Source organism: Setaria viridis, chromosome 4 (genome assembly GCF_005286985.2).
Source record: "Setaria viridis chromosome 4, Setaria_viridis_v4.0, whole genome shotgun sequence".
In the NCBI taxonomy this organism is placed as follows: Eukaryota; Viridiplantae; Streptophyta; class Magnoliopsida; order Poales; family Poaceae; genus Setaria; species Setaria viridis.
The window spans coordinates 33752675-33776760 of record NC_048266.2 but is presented as its reverse complement, the minus strand read 5'-3'; the positions used below and the strand labels follow the sequence as shown (position 1 = coordinate 33776760).

The 24086-nt window shown below is 45.3% G+C and overlaps 2 protein-coding genes across 2 annotated transcripts; both read left to right on the top strand.

Moving 5' to 3' along the window:
* Positions 1–10626: 10626 nt before the first annotated feature.
* Positions 10627–14098, top strand: LOC117852180 (vacuolar protein sorting-associated protein 32 homolog 2). The gene is made up of 8 exons (XM_034734161.2): positions 10627–10788; positions 10876–11017; positions 11633–11732; positions 12369–12454; positions 12553–12644; positions 13210–13324; positions 13433–13631; positions 13869–14098. The coding sequence occupies exons 2-7, from the start codon at positions 10931–10933 to the stop codon at positions 13625–13627; spliced, it is 675 nt and encodes a 224-aa protein (XP_034590052.1). The 5' UTR covers positions 10627–10788; positions 10876–10930; the 3' UTR covers positions 13628–13631; positions 13869–14098.
* A 963-nt stretch (positions 14099–15061) lies between these two features.
* On the top strand, positions 15062–18901 carry LOC117852179 (protein transport protein sft2). Its single transcript, XM_034734160.2, has 5 exons — positions 15062–15360; positions 16218–16485; positions 17592–17696; positions 18009–18127; positions 18542–18901. Exons 1-4 carry the CDS (start codon positions 15167–15169, stop codon positions 18117–18119), a joined length of 678 nt encoding a protein of 225 aa, XP_034590051.1. The 5' UTR covers positions 15062–15166; the 3' UTR covers positions 18120–18127; positions 18542–18901.
* Positions 18902–24086: the final 5185 nt, after the last annotated feature.

The following is a 24086-nucleotide window of genomic DNA, read 5'->3' as shown; positions in this document are numbered from 1 at the left end:
TTTCACACATGTTTTCCCTTAAAATTCGGAGAAAAAACTTTTGTCCAACGAGCACATGGCACACAGCCCCCGAACCGTTACATGACTAGTTTGGGTATAAGGGTCAACTACTGGACCAATGTGATCGTTCATCTTCAGGAAACTTATCTCTTCCGAAAAACTTGGTAACCGTTCCGACGATAACTAATGGCTTAAAAAATAGAATATTCCCTGTAATCTTTGCCGCTCAGTTACCTTGTGCCACGATTATAAATGATGGAGGAATCTTATCCCTTCCGTTTACCCGAGCTAGTGCGCCCGAGCCATTCATCCTCCCCACTGTCGCCCTAGCGCCGCCACTTGCACTCCCCGAGCACTGTACCCTAGTGCCACCGCTTGCCATCCCGGAGCGCCGCCACTCCCCACTGTATAGTGACCCAGCTGATGCACCAGAAGATCATCGAAGCAATGGCGCCCAAGAAGGCATCCTCGAGCAAGGTAGTAGAATCGAAGAAGCGTAAGGCCGCCAAGGAGAAGGAGGTCCAGCTGCCGGTGCCCATGTACGGGAAGATCGACCAGACGGTGCCCGAACCAAGCCATGGCTTGGAAGCCGTTCACTTTGAGGAAGACGGAGATCCAGGTACTGGTGCGTGCCAATCTGCTCTAGGAGAAAGAATTTGTAGATTGGAGGGAAGCAGTCAGAAATGCGTGGCCTTTCGAGAGCTACCTGGACGAGACAATAATCTTCGTGCACTTCATCGAGCACGGGCTGGCGCTGCCGTCATTCGAGTTCTTCAGGGGATTGCTGAGGTACTACCATATGGAACTAGTCCACCTCAACCCCAACTCGATCTTGCACATTGCCATCTTCGTGCACCTCTGCGAGGCCTTCTTGGGGATTCAGCCCCATTTCTAGTTCTTTAGGAAATTCTTTAGAGTAAAGCCCCACCCCTGAATGGATCATACGTTAGTAGTCGGAGGGGCAGGGATCCAACTTCGGGAGCAGTACAAGAGTCAGTATCTCAAATACGAGTTGATAGACTCCCATTCTGGATGGAAGCAATGGTGGTTCTATATTGCAAATCATGAGCCTCGTCTGCCCAAGGTCACCAGCCACCGTCCAGTGTGGAACAACCACTGGCTGGACAAGCTGAGTAGTTCTGACGGCTTTCAGCTGCCGGACTTGATCAAGAAAATCGCCCACCTCAAGAGTAAATGCCTGATTGGTGTCGGAGTGGCCTTCAGCTTCATGAGGAGGCGTATCCAACCCCTGCAGCTGCGTTGCACTACGGGGTACGACTACTCAGGTCCCAATCACCCGCCGAGGATGACGTTAGAGGAGCTATCCCCTGATGAAGTGATGGCGCGCCTGAAGCATTTCTTCAAGCGTGTCACGGGTATCCCCACAATCTTGCGAGAGCACTGCACCGGAAACCCGCCGAATCTTGTAAGTACCCATGGCCTACAACCCCTGAGTACTAATTTTGACATCTGACATTGTTACTGACTAGTCTCCTGTTGCTTGTAGCATGAGTTGAACTTGTATGTCTCCAACCCTCCTCTACCAGGCGCTGATGTCACGCCCCATATGCAGTCCCTTGAGGCTGTACAGAGGGCGCTCGAGGAGGAGGAGAAGGAGGAAGGAGAAAAGGAAGAGTCAGTAGACTGGTCCTCCCTTAGCAGCTCTAATTCAGAGTCTGCTAAGAAGTATGTTGTGAAGCCCTATCGTTTTGACAAGGTGGGGTCATCGTCGGGGACGTCGAAGCATGCGGCGAAGGATGTTCTAGAAGTTGATGTGGCGTCACCCCCCAAGAAGGCATGTACTATCACTGCCAAGAGGGTGGCCAAGAAGTCATCGGCCGATGAAGTCCCTCCTTAGGTAACAAGGTCCTGATGATCGAGTACTCATACGTTGTCTTGCTTTTATCACCAAAGTCCAATTTTGACATTGCTGATGTGCATGTAGTCGAGAAGGAGACAGAGGCGAAAAAACCGACTACTCTGATCTTGCGGCGGCAAAGGCTACCAACGATACAAGAAGTCCTGGTGCCGAGTACTCAACAAGAGGAGACAACGACTAAGGCTGGCTAGGATCCGTCTGTGATCCATCAAGCCACGCCAAAGAAGTCATCACCAACCATCAAGGCACTGCGCCTAGGAACCGGGCCCTCCTTAGGATAAGGAGGTCCACCCAGTAAGTATCCGTGTACTGATGTTGACTTAATGTTATCGAGTAGTGTCGCCAAGTAGTGTGCCATATTATTTATCTTGTTGTAGGAGATCGCCAGCGTTGACATTGAGGGCCCGAGTACGATGTCTGGCGCTGATGGCAATAGCCACTCAGCCTAGGAAGTCATCACGGGTTCTGGAGCTGATGGCGGTAGCCGCTCAGCCCTCGAGCCTGCCCTGGAGCCCGCTGTCCCGCCGCCGGAGGATCAACCCGTGCTTGAGGTTTCCCCAGGTGCAGTATCTCTTGTCCCATCTCTTATGTACAACTTGTTGGTGTCACTTCACGTTTCTGTAGTACCAGCCCCCCCCCCCCGAGCTGTCGGAGGCCGAACCCGTCGCGGAGAGTACTTCAGCAATAGTGATGGTGTTGGTGTTGATGATGCTTAATCCGAATGTTAAGCTGAAATCGGAGGCCTAGGTGGAGCCAGAAGCCAAGCTTGAAGTGGTGGCCGCCGATGAAGTCGAGGGTACACGTGTAGCCCTCGAGCTAGAAGCCGATGTGGAGGCTGCCGGGGCGCTGCAAGTGTTGCCTGTTGTCCCGCCGTCTCAGGCGAGGGCATCGACTAGCCGCGTTGTGACTACCTCGTTGTCGTCAGAGGCTGGTCCATCGACCAGCCGAACGATGATCCCTCTCGGTGCGCCAGTAGCCGGGGAACATGAAGATGCGCAACTCCCTCCTGTGGCAAATTAGGAGAGAGACTGGCTGATAGTTGACCCGCTGGCCACTGCGGGTTTCGAGACTGATCCTGATGGACATGTACCGCCAAGTAGGCCAGTACACACAGGTAAGCTTTTACATCTGTTGTCTTGATCTTTGTCTTGAAATTGGCGCTTGATGCTTATACGGGTACTTTGCTGTGTGTTGTAGACATTGATCCAGCGCTCCCACGAGAAATCTAGAGTTCTCGAAGTGATTGGAGACACCATCCAGCAGGCTGAGGCGCTGGAGCGGAAACTAGCCAAGGGGAGGCAGTATTCCTCCCGGTTATTGATGAAGTATGATGGCTAGGCCTTCGAGTACCGGAACCTCCTGCAAAAAGCTGATGAAGAAAAAGATCAGCTCCAGGTACTCAACCGAGACCTGAGGACCCGAAACTAAGGTAAGTTGTTTGTCCTCCGTTGCCTTTGAGTACTTGTTTGTCCTTGGTGGTACTAACTTGTGATGTGCCTTTGTGCTTGCAGAGCTCTCCAAGGAGAATAATGACCTCCAAGGTCATGCCGTTGACTAGCAGAACGTGTACTACCGGGATACTGATGAAGTTGACAAGGTGACCAAGAAGTACGAAACCCTGGAGCACAGATTTGATAAGGAGAAGCAGCTTTGTAAGGATGGGGAGGTCCAGCTTGTCGATCTAATGGAGAAACTCCAAGCGTAGCAGGCTAAGCTAGAGGCGAAGGATCTTGCTCTTAAAGAACTAACAGAAGCCGCCCAGCCAATCACTGATATGGTGGAGCCCGGGGAGGAAGGCGTGGAGTCCCGGTCCTTGGTAGAGAGACTCAAGGATGTACCCAAGAAGTTTATCGACTATGTCAAGAAGACTGCGGAGTTTGTCTCCAAGCAGCTACTGCCGATGGTGAAGTCATTCTACCCACAAGCCAACTTGGCGCCTGTGGCGGAAGGCATTGCCAAGGACTGCTCTGATGAGCAGTTCCAGTAGTACTTGGATGAGATGGCTCCCATAGCTCAGGAAGTAGCCGGTTAAATAGACCTTGAGTGAATCTGCAAAAATAATGGTCTGTGATGTAAACAATTTATGTTAATGCAAAATGTTTGAAGTCTTATCGCAATATACGTTTGCTTGTCGACTTGCTTGAATTCCTTCGGTTTAGTGCATCTCACGGATCTAGATGTGTGCTCATTTGGTAGTCGTGAGTGTCCGCGCACAAGGATGCTCCTGGGAGCCTCTTCTATGTAGAGTACCTTAGGATGCGACTCCTCTTTGTGGAGCTCCAGTACTCGTGTATCTGGATAGTCAAACCCTTTAGAAGAGTAGACTCTTCAGGATTTCATGGATTGGAGCTTGCCTTTGCAACATCTCAGGGTTGTTTAGGTGCTGTGCTCCGAAGAACCTCGAACTTGCAGACTTGTTATTTCAAGCCGCGGCTAGACAAACTTATCTAGATGAGGACTCGGGTAGTGTAGATAACTCCCAAGCTTTTTGATGACTTCTGTTTGCGAAAGTCATCAATGGATAGATTTGTCCGAGGAGCTGATTAGCTCGAGATTGTATGTGCAGGCTTGCTTTTGCGCAAGTTGCTACTATCCAACGAGTTGAATAACCAGAAAGATAAGTATGCAGACTTGTGGGTACAAGTTGCGAGTGGGTAGAGACTAGTCTTTTGCGACAAAAAATAACTCTGCTTTACTTAAATTGTAACTGTACAACTGTGGCCGATGGCCGGTTTGCATGAGTGTGTAGACTATGGGTAGAATCAACACAAGTGTTCAATGTTTCACAAGTTGTTGACTTCTTCGCCAGTGAGAGTTTGGAGCCTGCACGACCTAGGTCCAATGACCTTGGAGACGATATAAGACCCTTCCCAAGGCGAGTTTAGCTTGTGCAGCCCCTTGGTGTCTTGAATACACTTGAGGACCATGTCGCCTGTGTTAAACGAGTGTTCCTTGACGTTGCGATCATGATAGCGGTGAATTCCTTCAAGGTACTTTGCTGACTGGACGAGTGCTGCACAGCAAGCTTCTTCAAGGCTGTCTAAGTCTAGACGCCTTATTTCTTCAGCCACACCCTCCTCGTATTGCTCGACTACTGGAGATTTCCACATGACATCGGCGGGTAGGATGGCTCTGATCCATAAACCAGGAAGTAGGACGAGTGCCCCGTAGGCTTGCACGACTGTGTGCGAAGTCCCCAAAGGACATTAGGTAGCTCCTTGAGCACTTTGTTGGGTTCAGTTTCCACCGGTATACTCGCAGGCTTACAAAGGTTTCTTCCAGATCCGCGATGAAGTCGTCGGGATTTCTGGTCTTTATGACCACGTCGTCCACATACGCCTCTACGTTGCGATGCAGCTGGTTCTTGAAACCCTTCTGGATGGCTCGTTGATATGTGGCATCTGCGTTCTTCAACTCGAAGGACATCGTAGTGTAGCAGAAAGCTCCGTACGGGGTGATGAACGCGGTCTTGATCTGGTCTTCTTCCTTGAGTGCTATCTGGTGATACCCCGAGTAGCAGCTAAGGAAATAGAGTAGAGCGCACCCAGCCATCGAGATGATGACTTGATCAATCCTAGGAAGCCCGAAGGCATCCTTTGGACAGTGCTTTGTTGAGGTCTGTGTAGTCGGCACACATCCTCCACTTGTTGTTGTTCTTCTTGCGCACCAAGATAGGGTTAGCCAACCACTCTAGATGAAGGACTTTTTTTATGAAGCCAGCCGCAAGTAGTTTGGCCAACTCTTTTTTGATGGCTTCGTTTTTCTATCTTGGGTGAACCGGCATAGTCGTTGTCGCTTGAGCGTAGCTTTGGGATCCACATTGAGTGAATGCTGGATCAACTCTCTGGGCACCCCCGGCATATCAGATGATTTCCATGCGAAGATGTCTCGGTTGGCCCGGAAGAAGCTGACGAGCGCGTCTTCCTATTAGGCATCTAGCCTTGCGCCAATCAGGGCTGTCTTGGAGCTATCGCCGGTCTCGAGATTAATGGCTTTGAGATCAACCTCTCCTGCCGGCTTGACCTTGGTTGCCCCCCGACTTCTTCTCTGGGATTTCGAGTTCTGCCGGGCACAATTTCTTGGAGGCGGTGAAGAGTTGCATCATGGAGTTTGGCATCTGAGTAGTTGCTGCCAGCTCCACAGCTTTTGTGTCGCAGTCGTATGATCTCTTCAAGTCTCCGCGCAGGGAGAGTACTTCCTTGGGTCCCGGCATTTTGAGTACTAAGTACACGTAATGCAGGATGGTCATGAACTTGGCTAGTGATGGTCTTCCGAGGATGGCGTGGTACAAAGTCTCGAAGTCAGCCACCTCGAACTAGATGTACTTGGTCCGGTAATGATCCTTGTTCCCGAACGTAACTGGCAAAATCACCTGACCGAGGGGTACAACCGTGTTACTTGGAACAATCCCGTAGAATGGAGAGTTTGTCAGGGTAAGCATATCTGTCACATCAAGGCCCATCGTCCTCAAAGTCTTGGCGAAGAGCATGTTGAGGCCGCTGCAGCCCTCGATGAGTACTTTGTGAGGCGAGAGCCTGCGACGACTGGATCTAGGAGGAGAGGATAGTGTCCTGGGTCATAAAACTAGTCCACTGATCTTTTCTTGAGAAGGTGATTGGCACCTTGGACCACTTAAGGAAAGTGGACGTTGCTAGCTCAATGGACATGATTTCCCAGAGGGTTAATTTCGGGAACTGCTTGGTAGTAGTACCTGGAGTGCCGCCGAATATGATGTTGACAGCGTTAGATGGGTTCTGGAATTTCCCATTGTTGTCCTCATCTTAGTCTTCTTTGGCCTTTGCCTTGTCTTTAGCTCTAGAAGGTTCTGGCATATCTTTCATAACTCTACGAAGGCTTATGCAGTCCATCGCAGAGTGTTTGGAGTTTGGGTGCCATGGACATTGCTTCTTCAGCAGCTCCTTGAATAGAGTCCTCTCTTGATTTCTGCTGCTCTTCTTGGAGGGCTAAGACATTGCTGCGATAGTATTGTCTTCCTTTTACGATTCTGACCTCCTGAGTAGTTGCCTCAGTTATCGTTCGGGCGATCGTTGCGATTCTTGCCGTTACTTTGGCCGTTGCTCTGGTTGTTGTTATTCTGGCCTTTGTTACAATTAGATTCAAACCGCTCGATCTTTTTGTCTTCTTCATATGCCCAGGCTTGTATCATGATCTTGAGAGACTTGATATCTTCTGGGCGATTTCTACCAAAATCTGTGAACATCCGACGGTCGTAGAGACCGTTCTGGAAGCACTCTATGGTGTCCTTCTTCGTGATGTCCATGACAGTGGTCTTTTTGTCAAAAAATGGCGTAGATAACTAAGCAGAGTCTCGCCTTGTTGCTGTTTGAGTTGCGACAAGTCGATCCTATTGTCGGGGCGCTGCATTGCTCCGGCGAAGTTGTTCATGAACGCCGCCTTCAACTGCCTCCATGTATCAATGGAGTTCTTCCTCAAAGACTCGAGCCAAGTGAGTGGCCCTGCCTTGATGCAGATGGGGAAGTAGATGACTTTGGTGTCATCGTTTCCTCCCGCCACTTGGACCGCTAGCGAGTAGCACCGCAGCCATTAGATTGGGTTGTGCTTGCCGTTATATTTGCTGATACCCAGAAGTTTGAACTTGTCGGGTAGAGTTGTCTTGCGTACTCGGCTTGAAAAGGTGGGGAACTCGTCGGTGTCTTCTCCCGAGTAGTCGACTTCTTGATCGCGCTCACGGTGGCGCCCTTCAATGATGCCACGCATGTCGCGATTCTGGTTGATCTGCTAGCAGAGGTCGCGAGGTTGCTCAGGTTCCGGGTAGGGCCAGCGGTGGCCGAGGCCTCCCGAGGGTTCCGCCTGACTACCTTCCACCCTGTGTTGACTTGCCCTGGGTTGCTCAATCCTAGGAACCTCGTTTCTGATGGCTTCATGGCGACTTGGATGCCTGCCACTGCTGCCATGGTGGGGAGAGGTGCGTCAGACCGAGTGGATTGGGCTGTGTCGATCAAGTAATTCTTACACGTGCTCCGCCAGGAAAGATAGTTGCCTGGTATACTTGTCTTGTGCCATTGCCCGAGTGAGCGAGTCAATGGAGGCGACAGTGGCGAGAGGAGTGTTATGTTGATGCGCTAAAACTGCTTCGAACACTTGATCTAGGTTCATGATGGGTAGATCGTTTGCAAGGCAACGTTGATGTTCTGCTCGCCTCGCGTTTCTTGCTCGTCGGTGCGTCCTTTGATCTTCCGTCTCTTCTCCTTGAGCATTGGCAAAGAGTTTATCCGCCGACACGTCGTCTAGATGGCGCTCGCGTCGTGGAGTTCTTTCTGGTTGCTCTCCGCCGTCATCATTGGCTCTTTGAGGAGTGATAATGGTGAGTAGTTCTCGCTCTGGGGAGAAACTACTTGAGCTTGACGTGATGATCTCCGTAGGGTCATCTTCTTCATAGATAGGAGACAGAGGTGTTCCATCTTGGTATGGGAGGTTGTTGAGGTACGCGACAAGGCGTGACTCGTCGTCCTTGGCGAGGGTAGATGGTTTCATGCCGGGCCAATAGACGAATCTGCCTTGTAGAGTAGATGTCATTACCAGGCCCTGCTGCGGACCTAATAAGGGAATCTCCTTGTCTGGATCCGAGTAGTAGTCGAAGTCCTCGATCGAATCCGAGTTGGATTGGGATTTAGACAAGGAAGCTTGGTAGAGGAAGCCCGTGTTGCGGAGGTCGAACAGGAACTGACTTGTGTTGTTAACCGATTCGCACTATGGCTCGAGCGCCAGCTTGTGGGAACCAGTCCGACTGGTGGGAGAAGTCGAGTTGTACTCGGACTCGCCCCTGGGACCTTGGAAGAGGTCAAAAATTTCGTTGACTTTCTCACTGAAGTCCTCTAGAGCTTCGCGATGGAGGTTGATGTCGTAGTGCTTCTCCTCTGGGGTCGGTGCGATGTGGCGGGGGAAGTTCCCAGCGCCGTCCGCAACGTAGATCCATGAGTCAAAGACGAACGTCGCGCCTTCCTCGAATGCGACGGTGGGCTTGATGATGATTGGGGCCATCAAGTTCGCCAGTGGATCTTTAGCAAAATCCCTTACCTGGCGCGCCAGCTGTCAGTGTTTAGATCCGGCAACCTATCGAGGGGGTACCCGAGGTAGTGTTTGTGCATGGGGCTCGTCGAAGACGAGGAACTCCAAGGTGAATTCGAACACATGATTTAGACAAGTTTAGACCGCTTATGTCGCGTAATACCCTACGTCTTGTGTGTTGGTTGATTGTATTGATTGATGATATGTTTGGAGAGGGTCCCTGCCTCGCCTTATATTGCTAGGGGCAGAGTTACATGTCGATTGTTGTACAAGAGTACTGTTGGATTCGACCAGAGAGTCCTACTCTTATTGTTACGAGTAGTTTGCTAATCCTTGACTAGTCCTTGTCCGCCATGTAGACCACGCCATTCTGCACCGTAGTCTCCATGTCTGATACATATTGGTGTACAACCCCGGTATTGTAGGACTGTCCAAACCTCCCGTGGGCCCATAGATGTATGGCCGATAGAAAAAAGGTTAGGCATGAGATCCTTCTTCACCTCGTGGCATTCTAAGACCATTCTCAATGCAAGGTTTTATTTTTATGTTTCTAAGAGTGCCACATAAGCAAGGATACATTTAGTTCATAGATGAAAAATCTCACACAATGCATAATTTCATATTTTATTTTTTCAATACTACATGCAAGATACAAATATCTTGAAAACAGTGTACACATGGTTTCATCCCTATGAAACCATTTTTTTTCTCTCACTTCATGAATAGTGTGCCATGTCATTAAAATTGCCTACATGGCAGCCTATTAATTGTCCATGAAACTATCATTGAGAATGGCCTAAGTATAAAATGCGAGTTCAGCTAAGGTTTGATATTAATGCTATAACAAGGTGCGCGCGTCTTTAATTATTGATTTAGATAGATGGTTAATATGGAGTGGAGCATTAGCCAATCAAGATGGGGGAGCAGGGGAGCAGGTATGTATGTATATGATTATGTTGGTGGGTAAGAACACGGTATCAACATTTTTTAACATACTAGTTTAACATTTTGAATATACTACCTTAACATTTCAGTTATACTATTTCAACATTATTGCAAGAACTTGTTGAATTAGTCAGTAAAATGTTGAACTGAATTTGAAAAAAATGTGAATCTCTAGTCTCGCTCTCATTGTTTTATTAGTCCGTCTATTGCCTAGAGTTTGTTAAGCTAACATGGACCTTAAGGTTGCATAATAACTCAACCTAAGTTCCATAACATATATATAGCAATTCGGCGACGGCATAGCGCCTAGACATGGGCATTTTGTGGGCTAGACTACGCTCGAACCGAGCCGATAAACCGTCCGATTTTCTAAAATCGGTGCCTATGCCCGCCCAATAACTCCATTGGGCTGACAATTCCAGGCTCAAGTCGGGCGCGGACCGTCCAATATTTTTCAACGCGAAAATAATTGATTTAATGTTTCGGATCGGGCTCGGACTGACCTGATTTGTTTGGACCTGCAAAATCAGAGGCAAGCCCGGCCTGAATGAGCTTCGGCCCAAGCTTAGGCCGTTGCTCCGGGCCGTACCGGGCTTGTTTTGATGGTCTGGCTATACTTTTGATCCCATTTGATCCGGCTAGGCCCAACTTGTTCCGGCCCATTCGGTAGCCACCAGCCCGGACTCGGCCCTGCCCGCCAGTCGCGCCACTGCCACGCGCACACCATCCTGACTCCCTGACGGCCTGACTCCATCTTCCTTCTCCGGCCGGTAAAAGTACCAACACCGCGTCCCGCTACCCTTTTCCCCGCACCGCACGGCGGAGACCACGATCCCCCACCGGCCGACGAAGTAGAGATCGCGAGTTGCGACGAGGAAGGAGAGGGAGAGGAGGGCTCCTCGACCCCGCGGCAGGTATCTGTCTGCTCGATCACCCGGCAAATATCCGATCTAATACTTCTTTTCTTTGGTCCTTACCCCTTGTGTTTGGGTCTTCCGCAGATTCGTTCCGATCGGGGTCGCGGTGGTTTGATAGGAGGCTAGGCGAGCAGCGACCATGTCGGGCGTGTTCGGCAAGGTGTTTGGGAAGTCCAAGCAGCAGAGCCAGGCCACCGCGCTGGCCTCGCTCGACAAGCTAAACGAGGTGAATGAATCGATCGCTGATATCCTTGCTCGTGTTAGATTAGGTTGCTCGGCGGGGAATTTATGTGCTATTGCTTTATGTGGTGATTAAGCTTTAGAGGTTGATTGGTTGATTTGTCAATTTTATGCAAGTGGATGTGTATCGGATTAGCTGTAGCTTTTCTGTAATTGGAACCTGCAGTAGTAGTTCAATCTAAACCTGTTTTTGAGGAGTAATCCTACTGAACATTCCTACCTCTGTTCTAAGCAGTGACTAATGCTACGCGTAGGGGAAGCTAAATCTTTTGTGCCTGTAAGGGTTGCCGCTTGTTTTATTTTGTGGAAAGAGAATGTTCCTGCTGTTTCAGGGCTAGACAGATTCAATCTCTGAATCATTCAATGCATGCAAGGTTTAAATGCAAACAACAGATGATTTTGCAAGCCCAGTTCAACGCTGTACTCACGACTGAATTTCTCAACTATTTTGTGTTGCGTAGATGAAATTTGTAGGTTTTAGAGTGGCTCTCTCTTTCATAATAAAGAGTTTTTTTTTCTCGATAGAGCCTGTAGCTATGTAAGACTTAAGACTGTTGTTGTAGTTGGTCTCTGTAGAACTAACTTTCTTAATATGCTTCAGACACTCGAAATGTTGGAAAAGAAGGAAAATTTGCTAGTGAAAAAGGCAAATCTTGAGGTTGAGAAGGCCAAGAATTTCACCAAAGCCAAGAATAAGAGAGGTACAATATAACAATTCCAAGAATCTGGAGTTCTGGAGTTTTTGCTTTTCCAAATTACCATCTCGTTCATTTTTTTCTGCTATTGCAAAGATGTTGTCTAACCACTAATTTAATGATAGTATCATTGGTTCCTATGTTAATTTTAATTTGGCCCAATTCTGCCTTATTTATGAATTTTCAGCTGCTTGCATTCCTAGTTTGGCACTACTAGTGAGCTAGTGTGGTTTCGTACTTGGTGACCTCATGTCATACCACAGTTTGATTAATAGTTTATCATATGATGTTCAACAAACTCTTATAATAGGTTAGCTAGAACTTTTGGAGACATGCTTTTCTCCAGTGCTCTATGCCGTTTTGCTGAATATAAAGATATGCCAATTGTCACTGACACACCGAGTTTCATTTTCAGTTATTAGCTCCGCACATCTCTTGCACCTATATTGTTAATTGTTACTAATAACCTGTACCAGAGAACTCCATTCTTATAAATTCCAAATATGTGTCTATCGAATTCCATCCTACATTATGTTCCTGAATCAATCTCACAATTCCATGGTGCTCCTCCTTTCTTCTGTACTTGATTGAGTTTTAATGAGAATAATGACTGAACTATTACCTCTGAACTTTGCGTTGTAGCCGCAATACAATGCTTAAAGAGGAAGAGGTTGTATGAGCAACAAATTGAGCAGCTTGGAAATTTCCAGCTAAGGATACATGATCAGGTGAAGGCACAAATAATCATTTAGTTTGTTTTCCATCTGGGTCTTATTGTGATTATTAAGGTTTATTGTGTTACTTGCCTTACCTTTCCTTTCTATAGATGATTATGCTAGAAGCCGCAAAAGCTACAACAGAGACTGTGGATGCGTTGAGAACTGGAGCATCAGCAATGAAAGCTATGCACAAATCAACGTATGTAACATCATATGATACTACCATGTCTTTTAGAACCAATTATCATGCCTTTGAGTTTTTCAATGTATCTCTGCAAAAGCTTAGTCGTCACCAATATTAACTTGGACCAAGATCATCTTATTTTATAACTATTTCAGTGGTTTTCAACTATTGCACTGATTCTTAACTGAAATGATGCAACAAAGCATGTCTACTTAACTTACAGATGAAAATAGAAGCATGTCTACAGCAGAAGTCTTAGAAGAGTTAACTAGTTTAAATGAGAGTTTATGTCTACCTAAACCTTGTTGATTTTTTAGGTTGCACATCTGGAAATGTCATATAATATGGACAGTTTTTATTGTTCCTATGGTTATGCATTGGTAACAAACTTCAGTACAGCCGTGCAGTCGTGCTACATTTTAGTGTTTATGCTTGTGTACTTTGGTTTGTAGTATCACCTATGGTGGTAATCTAATAGATAACAGAAGCTATCACTTTTGCTGCTTCTTGGTTTATGGAAAATTGGAAATGCTGTATTTTTTTCCTCATTATTGAAAAAAAATCATATTTTCTTTTACAGAAATATTGATGATGTTGACAAAACCATGGACGAAATCAATGACAATATGGAGAACATGAGACAAATTCAGGATCTATTGTCAGCACCTATGGGAGCAGCGGCTGATTTTGATGAGGTACCTCTCTTGTGCACACGTTCACACACCCATGGGCATGCATGCATTGTGCTTTTGTGCCTGCCAAAAAGAGGGCGAATAAATTCTAACCTGTTCTGTTTTGAATAGGATGAACTGGAAGCTGAACTTGCGGATCTGGAGGGGGAGGAGTTGGAGGCAGAACTGCTTGCACCTACCACGACTGCTCCTACCACCGCTCCAGTGCGTGTGCCTACTGCACAGCAGTCCGCTCGTCCATCTGCACAGAGTAGTAAAGCCGAAGATGATGAACTGGCAGCTCTACAAGCAGAAATGGCTATGTAATTAGGTAATTCTCCATCTTTTGTTCCTAGTGAGGTCCATGGTGTTGTTTCACTCTTTAAGAATTAATAGCTGTGAATGAAACAACTCACAAGTAGCACAAGCCATAAAATCCCCAACATGACAGAGATTATTTTAGTATTTTACAGATTATTAAAGTTGAAGGGTTAGTTTTTTTCCTGGCAATAGACTGCATGCCTCATATCTGTTATTAATTAAAAGGCTTCTATTCTATACTTTGCAGTTTACAGGCATAGACATGGTCATGTTGGAGTCCAGATACTGCGAATATCTTGGAACTCTGGTATAGTCATGAAGATCTTCCTAGGAAGATGTCAGAACCTTCACAGAGACACAAGCTGCATGCCAGCCTGACAGCTTATGTATGATATGATGCTATGCTATTGTTTTGTAATCAAACACCTCAGATGAGCTAATAAACATATCTTCTACTATATAAATCTGGTTATTTCAGTATTGTGCATTTCAATTTCTGCAATATCCTTCTAGTGCTGATTCTGATTTGATGAAACTCTCGCTTCATTGCCTGCTTTTTCTTCATTGCGGAGTTGCTGCAGTGTTTGGATCTTGGGCGCATATTTGGTGCAAACATATCTTTCAGTGTGAAAATACGGACCTGCATATTCAGCTGTCTATTTAGTGCCGTATGTGAACCAGGATCGCTGGAGACAGACAATTGTCTCATTGTAAGTTCGGTGTAAGGCTTTTGTGTTTGTTTATGTAATTAAAGGTGGATCAGTCAAGGGATTGCCTTTTTTTTTTTTGAAAATCTAGTTGTGTTGTGCAGTTGTTCTACATTTGTGAAAATGTTGCACATGGCACTTTTGCTGTTTCACCAGCACAGTACTGAGAAATTTTGAGGACAGTTCGCAGAAATGCTACCTGATGTAAAGCGTCAAATACTTGTACCAGATTATTAACTGGAGGCTCCACTTACACACTTCTCTCTTCTCTTTACCAGATTCTATTATCATAATCGATCGCGTCTATGGTAGACCGTTTACTCTTAGTCAGCAGTAGCAATTTTTTTTTTATCAGTGTTGGAGCAGCGAGCATCAGTGCATGCCTAGCTAACACCTTGGGCTAATCAGCTACTCCCTTAGGCCATGAAGTAAGAAAGTGTGTTGTTTTTTAATCAGCATTGATTGCTGATTACGAATATGTAGGTAAAACAAAACTTGAACCTAACTATGCCATTTGCACAAATAAATTCAACAAAAGAAGATGTTGATTGTCAAATTATAAACATTGGACAGCAATAAGGCAAAATTCATAAAAAAAACAGGAACAAACATTAGTCTCCATGTCAGCATCGCCCCTTCTGTTTTACTGGAGGAAGTAATAAAAAACAGGATCCCAAACAAGAAACATCCTTCCGTGGGAATTAAGCTCTGTTGCCTCGCTCTTCTTTTTTTTGCAAAGGTTTTGTACTCTGGTAGCCTTGTAGGCGCTAGAGCCCGCATCTCCTTTCTCCCGTGCGCTTCTCTCCCTCCCTCTCCTCTCTGGCCGTGTGGGCCCGAGATGCAGTGGTTCTCCTCCGGCTCCGGGCCCTCCTCGGCGGCGTCCTCCTCCTCCTCCTCCCAGCCGTCGCTGCTCGCGGACTGGAACTCCTACGCCGCCGCCCGCTCCTCCGAGGACGCGGGCGATGGGTTCGGGATCGACATCGAGGCCGCCGTCCGCTCCGCCAACGACCGCGTCGCCGGCACCTTCGGCGTGTACGTGAACCCACGCCCTTCTTCCCACCTCCTTGTTCGTGCTGCTAGCGCCGCGCTCAGTATCATCCTAGTGCCTGCGCAATAGGATCATACCTAGCTTAGTTCTGCTAGCAATTTTACCGCACAGTCGAAGGAATTGTAGGCAGTCCCCGGCCCAGATCGTTTCTGCGCGGATTGTGATGAGGTTTCAGTTACTAAATCCATTAGGTTAAGCTTCAAGAGTGGAGGAACAATTTGCCGCTCCAGGGCCCCAGCTGTAGCATTGAGCAGGAACAATTTGCCCCTCCAGGGCTCCTGCAGCGCTCAGTATCCTCCTAGGGCCTGCGCAATAGGATCTTACCTAGCTTAGTTCTGCTTGCAATTTTACTAATTATGCGAAAGTATCGTAGGCAGTTCCCAGATCGTATCTGAGCAGAATGTAATGGATGGGGTTTCAGTTGGTAGGGCCATTAGGTTAAGCACGAGAGCAGGAATTCCTATGGTTGTCTCCAATTGCAAGTGGGGTTCTTTAACTAGGGAGAGCAAATTTATTAGGGCATGTGCCTTGTTGGTTTTAGCCAATGTCAGTGTAGGATTATTTTGTTTTGGCAAATATTTCATTAAGATTCATGTTGGTCTGTTTAAACATTGAATTCATATAAACTTAAAAAGGCATTCTGTTTACTTGTTTAGTTCCAAAAAAAGGCTGGGAAATGGAAAAAGACTAAACACTGGTAAAGGAAAGGAACACACTTGAAAAATTGACCTTGGCTCTTCTCTTGCTAGTTAATCACTTAATCTTCTCTACGTAAGCACGTTTGCTTTGAACTTTGATGTTTCTTTTTAACTAATAGAGTTCTACTATTCTTATCTGTCAGGGTCTCAAAAGGCGTTAAAGGGTTGCCTGGCAGCTTTAAGTCCACAACAAGCAGTGTTCCATCTGGCAGATCTCTCATGTATTTTGGTCTATTTCTTGCTAGTGGCGTATTCCTAGTTTTCATTGCATTCACAATATTCCTGCCAGTCATGGTGATAATGCCTCAAAAGTTTGCAATCTGTTTCACGGCGGGATGTGCCTTCATAATCGGATCATTCTTTGCGCTGAAAGGGCCTAAGAATCAGCTTTATCATATGATTTCCAAAGAGGTATTACATCTTTTGTCTTACAAACTTTTCCTTCTCGTAAGCTGCTTCTTCTCACTACAAATTAATGCGAAGTGCTGACTGCTGAGTCATGGCCTGTACTGTTTTTGTCCTGTAAACTTTTATTCCCAATGCCACTATTCTTATCATTCATTGAGATCATATGAAGAAAGGGCCAATTTCTTATATGCCACTGAATTTTCTTGTAAAAGTACCATGCTAACTCACTAACTTTGTATTACACCATATTCTTGAGGTATTGGTAATTTGATAAACTATCAAGTATGTGTCCAATTGTGACTGTTATGGTTGTGAACGGAAACACAAACCGCAGCCTCCTTGTAGACTCGCCCGATCTTCTTCTTGCTACCAATTATATGAAGTTTTATGTCACTCTTTTGTTTTGTAAACAAAATGCTTCCTCAATGAACTGGGCATATCATTATTCTTGTGATGCAATGTTTTTGTAATGAAGAAAAAGGGGCAGTGCCTTGTATGCCACTGAAATATCTTGTGAAGTACCATTGAGCTACCTTCCCAGAGATCATTGTATTGTAAAAAGGAAATCACATTACCAAATTTATTAGCATATTATATCCTTGAGGTACTGATAATTGGATAGGCTATCAAGTGCTGGTTCAATTGTGAAGCAGCTATGGTCGTTGACAGAAACAACGGCCCTAGCCTGTGGGTAGACTTACACAACCTTAACAGAAAACCAGCCTTGTAGATGCATTGGCATGATTGTATACCATACTGGAAGAGACATTTTCTGTACATGTTTGAATGTGCTTTGTTTTTTTAGGTTAAGTGATATTAACATGCATGATACTAAGTTTCTATTGTATTAACATGCAACCTTAGCTAATGTATTCTTGGCATTGACCTTGATGTGGTTTTGGATGACGATACACATTTATTGACTTTAGCATATAACTTGGTTCCAACAATTTACAAGATCATTTACTGATTCTTGGTGTACCATGTTTTCTGGATTCAATTTTATCTGATGACTTATATTATGATTTCTGATGCTCAAAGCGGAATCTTATCTCAAGAACTACACATTTGTGCTACATTTCCTGAAATTGGTTTTCCTTATGTCACAGAGATTACCTTTCACTGTGGGATTTGTCGGCAGCATGGTTGCCACCATTTATGTGTCAATGGTGCTTCATAGCTACATACTTTCTGTTTTCTTCTCCGTGCTTCAGGTGATAACATCCTTTGCACTCTGCAATTCTCTTCCACTATGTTACTAGACCTTCATATATGATAGGCACCTTCACTCCTTTCAGCATAAATAGGACCATCCTCTGTTCTTCCTGCTAGCTGATAGAAACAACTTTGAAGAGAATCATTTAATCTATGAATATGAATACTTGATTAGGCCATGTAGCTCTTGCACAGTTGCACTGCAGTCCGGGGCTTTGTTATTTTCGAGTGCCTGTGGAGTTGTGACCCTGATACCCTGTGATAATTTATAATGGCTTTTAGCTAACACACTTTTCCCTTGTATTTACCAGGTCCTTGCTCTAGCATATTATGCCATCTCATACTTCCCTGGTGGATCCGCTGGAATGAAGTTTCTATCATCTGCTCTTGTGTCCTCGGTGCTGAGATGCTTTGGGCGATGAGTTCACATGTTAGTTGCCATTGCCCATCAATTCCAACCTTTTACATTTTTCTTCTCACTGCTCCCTAGCTAGCTCCTTTTTGGCTTAGAGATTATACATACCAAAACGACTGTAGCGCGTCTGTCAAGATATTTGTAACCTGCCAACCATATTGCTTTTGTAAATGGTCATCCAAGATCAAAACCTTTGTTGCTTGTATAAACTTGAATGGCGGTGAAGTGAAAATTAACATCAAGTTTGGAATTTTGCTGTGAAAAGAGCCCAATGCTCAAACACAATAAGTTGTGGTCTAAGCCATCTGGCAGCTCTAGGCAGGATTCTTTTTGTATGCCATGGTTAATCCTGACAGTGATATATAATAAGTCCGACCAGATTTTCCTTTCCTATTCTTCCACCTGACTGTAATCTTTCTGCTTCTGCAGGACTGCTTCCCAGTGCTGATTGCATAACTGATGCTGAACGTTCTAGTGATGTGTATTATTTCGTCATTATAGCAAGGACAGCTTCATTACTCCCATAAGTTTGATGCTACATTGAAGCACTGAGCCCAGTTATATGATAACTTGATTTTGAAGAATGATGTTGCTGGGCCCAACCCTTGTAGGGTGAAAAAAAATGTAGAGCTCGGTTGCTGCATGTTGAGTTTGGTCGTGTTAGACTAAGATTTTTTCGAGAACAAATGTAGGCTAAGATTACATTGTACAAAATATCTCACTCAAAACTGGGCCACAACTTGCGCTCATATTCTCCTAAAGTTGGATATCTCCAAAGCCTTCGATTCAGTTTCTTGGTCCTTTCTTCTAGAGGTGATGCGGCAGTTGGGGGTTGGATAGCAGTGGTGGGACCTGTTATGCCTGATCCTATCTACCTCTTCTACACGATTGTTAGTAAATGGGGAGCCGGGGGAGACTATTTTTCATCATCACGGTCTTCGTCAGGGTGACCCCCTCCCCCATGCTTTTTATTCTCGTCTTGGATGTTCTGAATTCTTTGGTGGAGTATGCTTCTAGGGAAAACATGCTGCAACCGCTTGCTGTCCATGAGGTGAGACACAGGTCTCCTTTTATGCGGAAGATGCTGTAGTATTTTTAAGGCCACAAAGGCTGGATCTGCAAGTTTTCAAAATGATCCTTGATCTGTTCGGCCATGCTTTGGACCTTCATACTAATCTGACAAAGTTCTGTCTCTCCCATTCACTGCTCGGAGGAGATGCATCTTACTACCGATATCTTAGAATGTGATGTAAAGTAGTGATGAAAATGGATCGGATACAAACGGATATACACGGATACAAATAATAGTTATTTTTTCCCGGATCGAACTCAGATATGAATAGTGACAAGATGTGTCGAATATTGATATTCATCCTATTTGGATCTTAGAAATGCAACTTTCAGTATCCGGATTCGGATATGAACTTACCATTTGAGTGCCTGAACCCCTTCGGTCGGACAAACGAATAATATCCGTACCACTTTCATCCAGGGGAATTCCCATGCACCTATCTTGGCTTGCCACTTTCAATCCACAAACCCACTAAGGAAGTGCTCCTGCCCTTGATTGATAAAGTGGCTGATCACTTGCCTGGTTGGAAGGCTTCCCTGATGAACAAGGCTGGACGTTTGGTGATGGTAAGGGTGGTATTGACTGCTACTCCTATCTATTTCTTGATGGCAATGGACATGTCAAAGTCGGTACTGAAAGCTATTGATAAGAGAAGACGAGGCTTTATTTGGAAAGGCCATGAAAAGGCGAATGACGGCAACTGCCTGGTGTCTTGGGAAAAAGTTCAGAGGCCGTTGGAATATGGTGTCTTGGGGATTCACAATCTTGAAACACTTGGCTGGGCACTTTGTATCCGTTGGCTGTGGACTCAGAAAACTGACCCCAACCGGCCTTGGGCTGGTCTCCAAGTTCAAGTTCCCAAAAAAGCTCAAGCTATGTTCAACATGGCAGTGGATTGCATAGTAGGTAATGGTGAAACCATCTGCTTCTAGAAAGACAGATGGGTGAACAGCCACGCTATAGAGGAAGTGGCACCTAATATGTACAAGGCTATCCCCAAAAGAGCTATCAGAAGACGAACGGTGGCCCAGACGTTGTTTAACCGCAATTGGGTGGCAGATATCACATGCGCGCTTACTGTCCCCGTGCTTGTGGAATATCTTCAGATCTGAGATCATGTGGAAGGAGTGGTTCTACACCAAGATGTCGCTGATCAGTTCAAGTGAAAACTAACTCAGTCTGGACTTTATAGCAGCAAGTCAGCTGATGCCGCCTTTTTTCTTGGGACCATAAAATTTGCACCTTGGAGAATGATATGGGAAAACTAGGCACACTTCGCTGCAAGTTCTTCATCTGGTTAGCTATCAATAATCGTTATTGGATAGCAAACCGTCTTGCCAAACGTGGACCACCTCACCCGAAGGTCTGCCCCTTTTGTGATCAAGAAGAGGAAACTATTCAGCACCTTTTGGTTGGCTGTGTTTTTACAAGACAGATTTGGTCTCTGATCCTACAACCTTTGCAGCTGCTCCCCCTGGTGCCCTCAGCTACTGGCTCCCGTTTTTCCATTTGGTGGAGGAAAGCTTTACGTTCTACGGCGAAGGAGATGAAAAAAGACTTTAACTCTCTAGTTATTTTGGTCTCTTGGGAAGTCTGGATTATGGAAACATGGAAACTCCTCTTTTTTTAGTGTGTGGGGGTGTGGGTCTTTGACCCTTTGTACTCGGGTCTTGGTCCTTAACCGAACTCGTTGTACGCTCTTTTCTATTTTGTTCGGTTGACATGCAGCTCTCCTGCGTTGTTCGAGAAAAAAACAACTTATGCTCATGGCGGAGAAAATGAATACATGTATGCTTCACGTTCTCATGCCTTCCTTTCAACTCAGAAAACTAATACTATCCCTACATTCAACCTGCATGGATAAAGTCCACATCGCCACCACTTGTTTAGTTCTCTGTGTGGTTTCTTTCATCGTTTCTTTTGTAAGGAAAGGAAATTGTCAGTGTTTACTTTATTCCAGTGGAAAGCATTATTTGGTTTGGCCGCCAGAATTTGTATTTGGGTGGCTCAGTGCCGCCGCTCCCCTATCCAAAAACGGGTGATGGGGATTCCAAGGGTGCATGAGGCCATGAATCACGGATTCATAGTGGGTATTTGGTATACCTCTTCCTGTTGGTGGTTTATAAAGGGCAGCCACTGAAAACGCTCAGCTCTCCGGTCACACACGTTTGGCTTTTGCTCTCTTGATTCTCCTCACACGAAGCCTCTTCCATCCAACGGGGTCACCATGTCTGCCTTTGTGGGAAAATATACTGGTTCTTGTTGACATATATATATCTTAGTTTACTTTTCCATACCCTTGCAAAGCTGCAGAGTTGTTGATGTGCACGTTTGTGTAATTGTGCAGTATTTATTTTTTTTAAAAAAAATCAAAATCTTTGTGCAGTTCAGTAGTGCAATTGCAAAGTAATTTTAAATTTGCTGAGCACTAGTACCTCGATCTATGTTTATAAGTCATGATATGATTTGGCACGACCTTCCAAATAATACTTTGACCATTTATTTATAATATATTTATATTATTTATGGTTATAAACTTATAATCGTAATCATTGTAGAGTACGGACGCTTTGTAGCTCCGCTGCACGCAACGTGATTCCTCCCTGCTGGGCCTGCACAGGACACTCTGAACGAGATCTCTCACCAACCAAAAACTTTCGACAGATGATTACGCCCAGCAGCACACAGCACCGACAAACAATGCCATGCGGACGGAGGTTAGGGCGAGGAGGAGGCGCAATTAGCAGATGCCGTAAACCCCCACTGCAGGACGTGACGTCCCATTAACGATACGACACGACGCCACGACCTGCTCAATTGTGTTGCATTGGCAACATAATCAGCATGCAAGTGCAGCAGCTACCTAACAAAACGAAATCAATCGTGATGCTTTTGTAGGCAGCTGTTAGTAATCAGGTCGTTGGTTGCAAACTCTGGGACAGAGTAGTCTCTAGGAAAGAAACTAGAGCAGTAGCAACAGTGACAACTTCCAAAATGTCCTCATGTGACAATGGGTAATTGGGGATGAACCTTCTTGCACTTTTTTTGGGGGAGAAATATATGCTACAAAGACTTTCTAGTGTAGTAGTGTAATTGATAAAGGTTAATACCAGCATAGTGGTAAATAAATAAAATAATTATGCAGCTGCGACATCAACAGAATGATAAGCCACGGAAAAGAAAAACTAAGCATTTCAGTGTGCTGTTGAGCATTACATACCGAGATGGAGTTTCTACAAGAAAACAAAAATATAATGAGACAATATGGTAATTATATGCTCCAGTGTGGTGTCGAGCATTAATGATGAGCCGGAGTATAGTGCATTGGCTTTGGCTAGAAAACAAAATTTGACACATAAAGACAGCTTTATTGGAGCATGACACTACTGTCCTCAACTTGGGTTTAGTCGTAAGGCTGAAAATGAAAGATCAACCATGGAACAAGATGTGCCCATGCTGATGCATCACCACAAAATCTAGGAAAGGAATGGGACCAGATTAGGGAGATGGAGATTAGCTCCATATAGTCGATGAAAACTCTGCGACCAATCACAACCTAAATGCTGAATTCGGACATGATCATACATGCTGGAGCTAATGGACTACGTACGCATTCAACTTCGTCGCTCAAAAAATATATTTCAAACATGTGTTTCCTAAGAATTTCTGAGTTGCCTGGCACGGGCAGGTGAACCTGTCCATGGTAATCTCTTTTAGAGGACGATCTTGATAATCTGCATCAAAGCAAAAAAAAAAAACTACAAACGTAACCTTTTCGTTAACAGGTATCAATGTTGTCTGTTCAGATATCATGATCATATTTCGAATATAGAAACATGCCGTGCTCATTGAGTTATGACTACAGAACAGGGTAGTATTGCTGAAAAAGGCTAAGGTGCGGTTCTCGCTGTATGGCATTGCTTTCCAATCCAGTGTAAGAGTATCGCGCACACAGATGAAAGAGAACTAAATTGTTGCCTGAAATTGAGTACTGCACTTCAAAGATATAGCTAGTGCTGTAACAAGAAGATAGGATGTAATACCATCCGTGTAAGGGAGAAGCATAGCTACAAAATGGTAAAATTTTAAAAAATCAGGACGGGATCTAATCAAACTACATGATTCATGTGTAAATAAACAAAATTACCAGCAAAATGAGAAATACCTAAGAGATATGCCATCCATGTGCTTCATTAAGATTGGATCAACTATTGAGTATGGATATAGAAGAACGTTATCTCCAGAAATAAGAAATGCTCAATCGATTCACAGCACAAGCCAAATCAAGATTGGACCAAACACTGGAATTAGGAACACTTCCCCGAAAAGAAAGAAGATAAACATTATCGTCGCCAAAAATGTGAAATGCTCAAGAGATGCGCTGCACAGCACATGCCGTATCGAAACTCTATCCAATACTTTGGAAGCACAGTACCTTCATGCAACTCTGGATGGAAGTGTGAACAGTGAGCACAGTACTTTCATGTGCAGCTGGTGTGGGGTTCCGCCGTTCCGGGACGCCATGTTTGGAAACTGGCCTAGGACTAGGACCCAAAGACAGACAACGCCAGCACAGCAATTGACAACCGTGGGATCCCTCGGTTTGGCCGCACGTGCCAAGGCCAACAACTCCAACTCATCGCTCATCACCTGCATGCATATATCGAAGCAATTTGTCACTGTGGTTAGATCTAATCCATGTGTTCAGTTCTGCTCATGTTTCTCTAATGTGACTTTCCTTCCTGAAAGGTTCATGCGTCCATGATCTAGAAAATTAGACTCAAGATATGAAGGAATACCATTGTAAAAGATGCGAAGGATTGTTGTTCAAGAAAGGAAGGAACCTGAAATTAGGCTTGAGATATGAAGGAAATGATGAACAGGCAGATGAGAGTAGCAAAA

What these genes read in the sequence shown, in the direction of transcription:
- LOC117852180 (XM_034734161.2), top strand. Translation starts at nt 10,931, where the DNA reads ATGTCGGGCGTGTTCGGCAAGGTGTTTGGGAAGTCCAAGCAGCAGAGC. An exon ending in CAAAGCCAAGAATAAGAGAG is followed by an intron (nt 11,733 to 12,368) that starts GTACAATATAAC and finishes TTTGCGTTGTAG; the next exon opens with CCGCAATACAATGCTTAAAG. An exon ending in CAGCGGCTGATTTTGATGAG is followed by an intron (nt 13,325 to 13,432) that starts GTACCTCTCTTG and finishes TGTTTTGAATAG; the next exon opens with GATGAACTGGAAGCTGAACT.
- LOC117852179 (XM_034734160.2), top strand. Translation starts at nt 15,167, where the DNA reads ATGCAGTGGTTCTCCTCCGGCTCCGGGCCCTCCTCGGCGGCGTCCTCC. An exon ending in GTCGCCGGCACCTTCGGCGT is followed by an intron (nt 15,361 to 16,217) that starts GTACGTGAACCC and finishes CTTATCTGTCAG; the next exon opens with GGTCTCAAAAGGCGTTAAAG. An exon ending in ATCATATGATTTCCAAAGAG is followed by an intron (nt 16,486 to 17,591) that starts GTATTACATCTT and finishes CTTATGTCACAG; the next exon opens with AGATTACCTTTCACTGTGGG.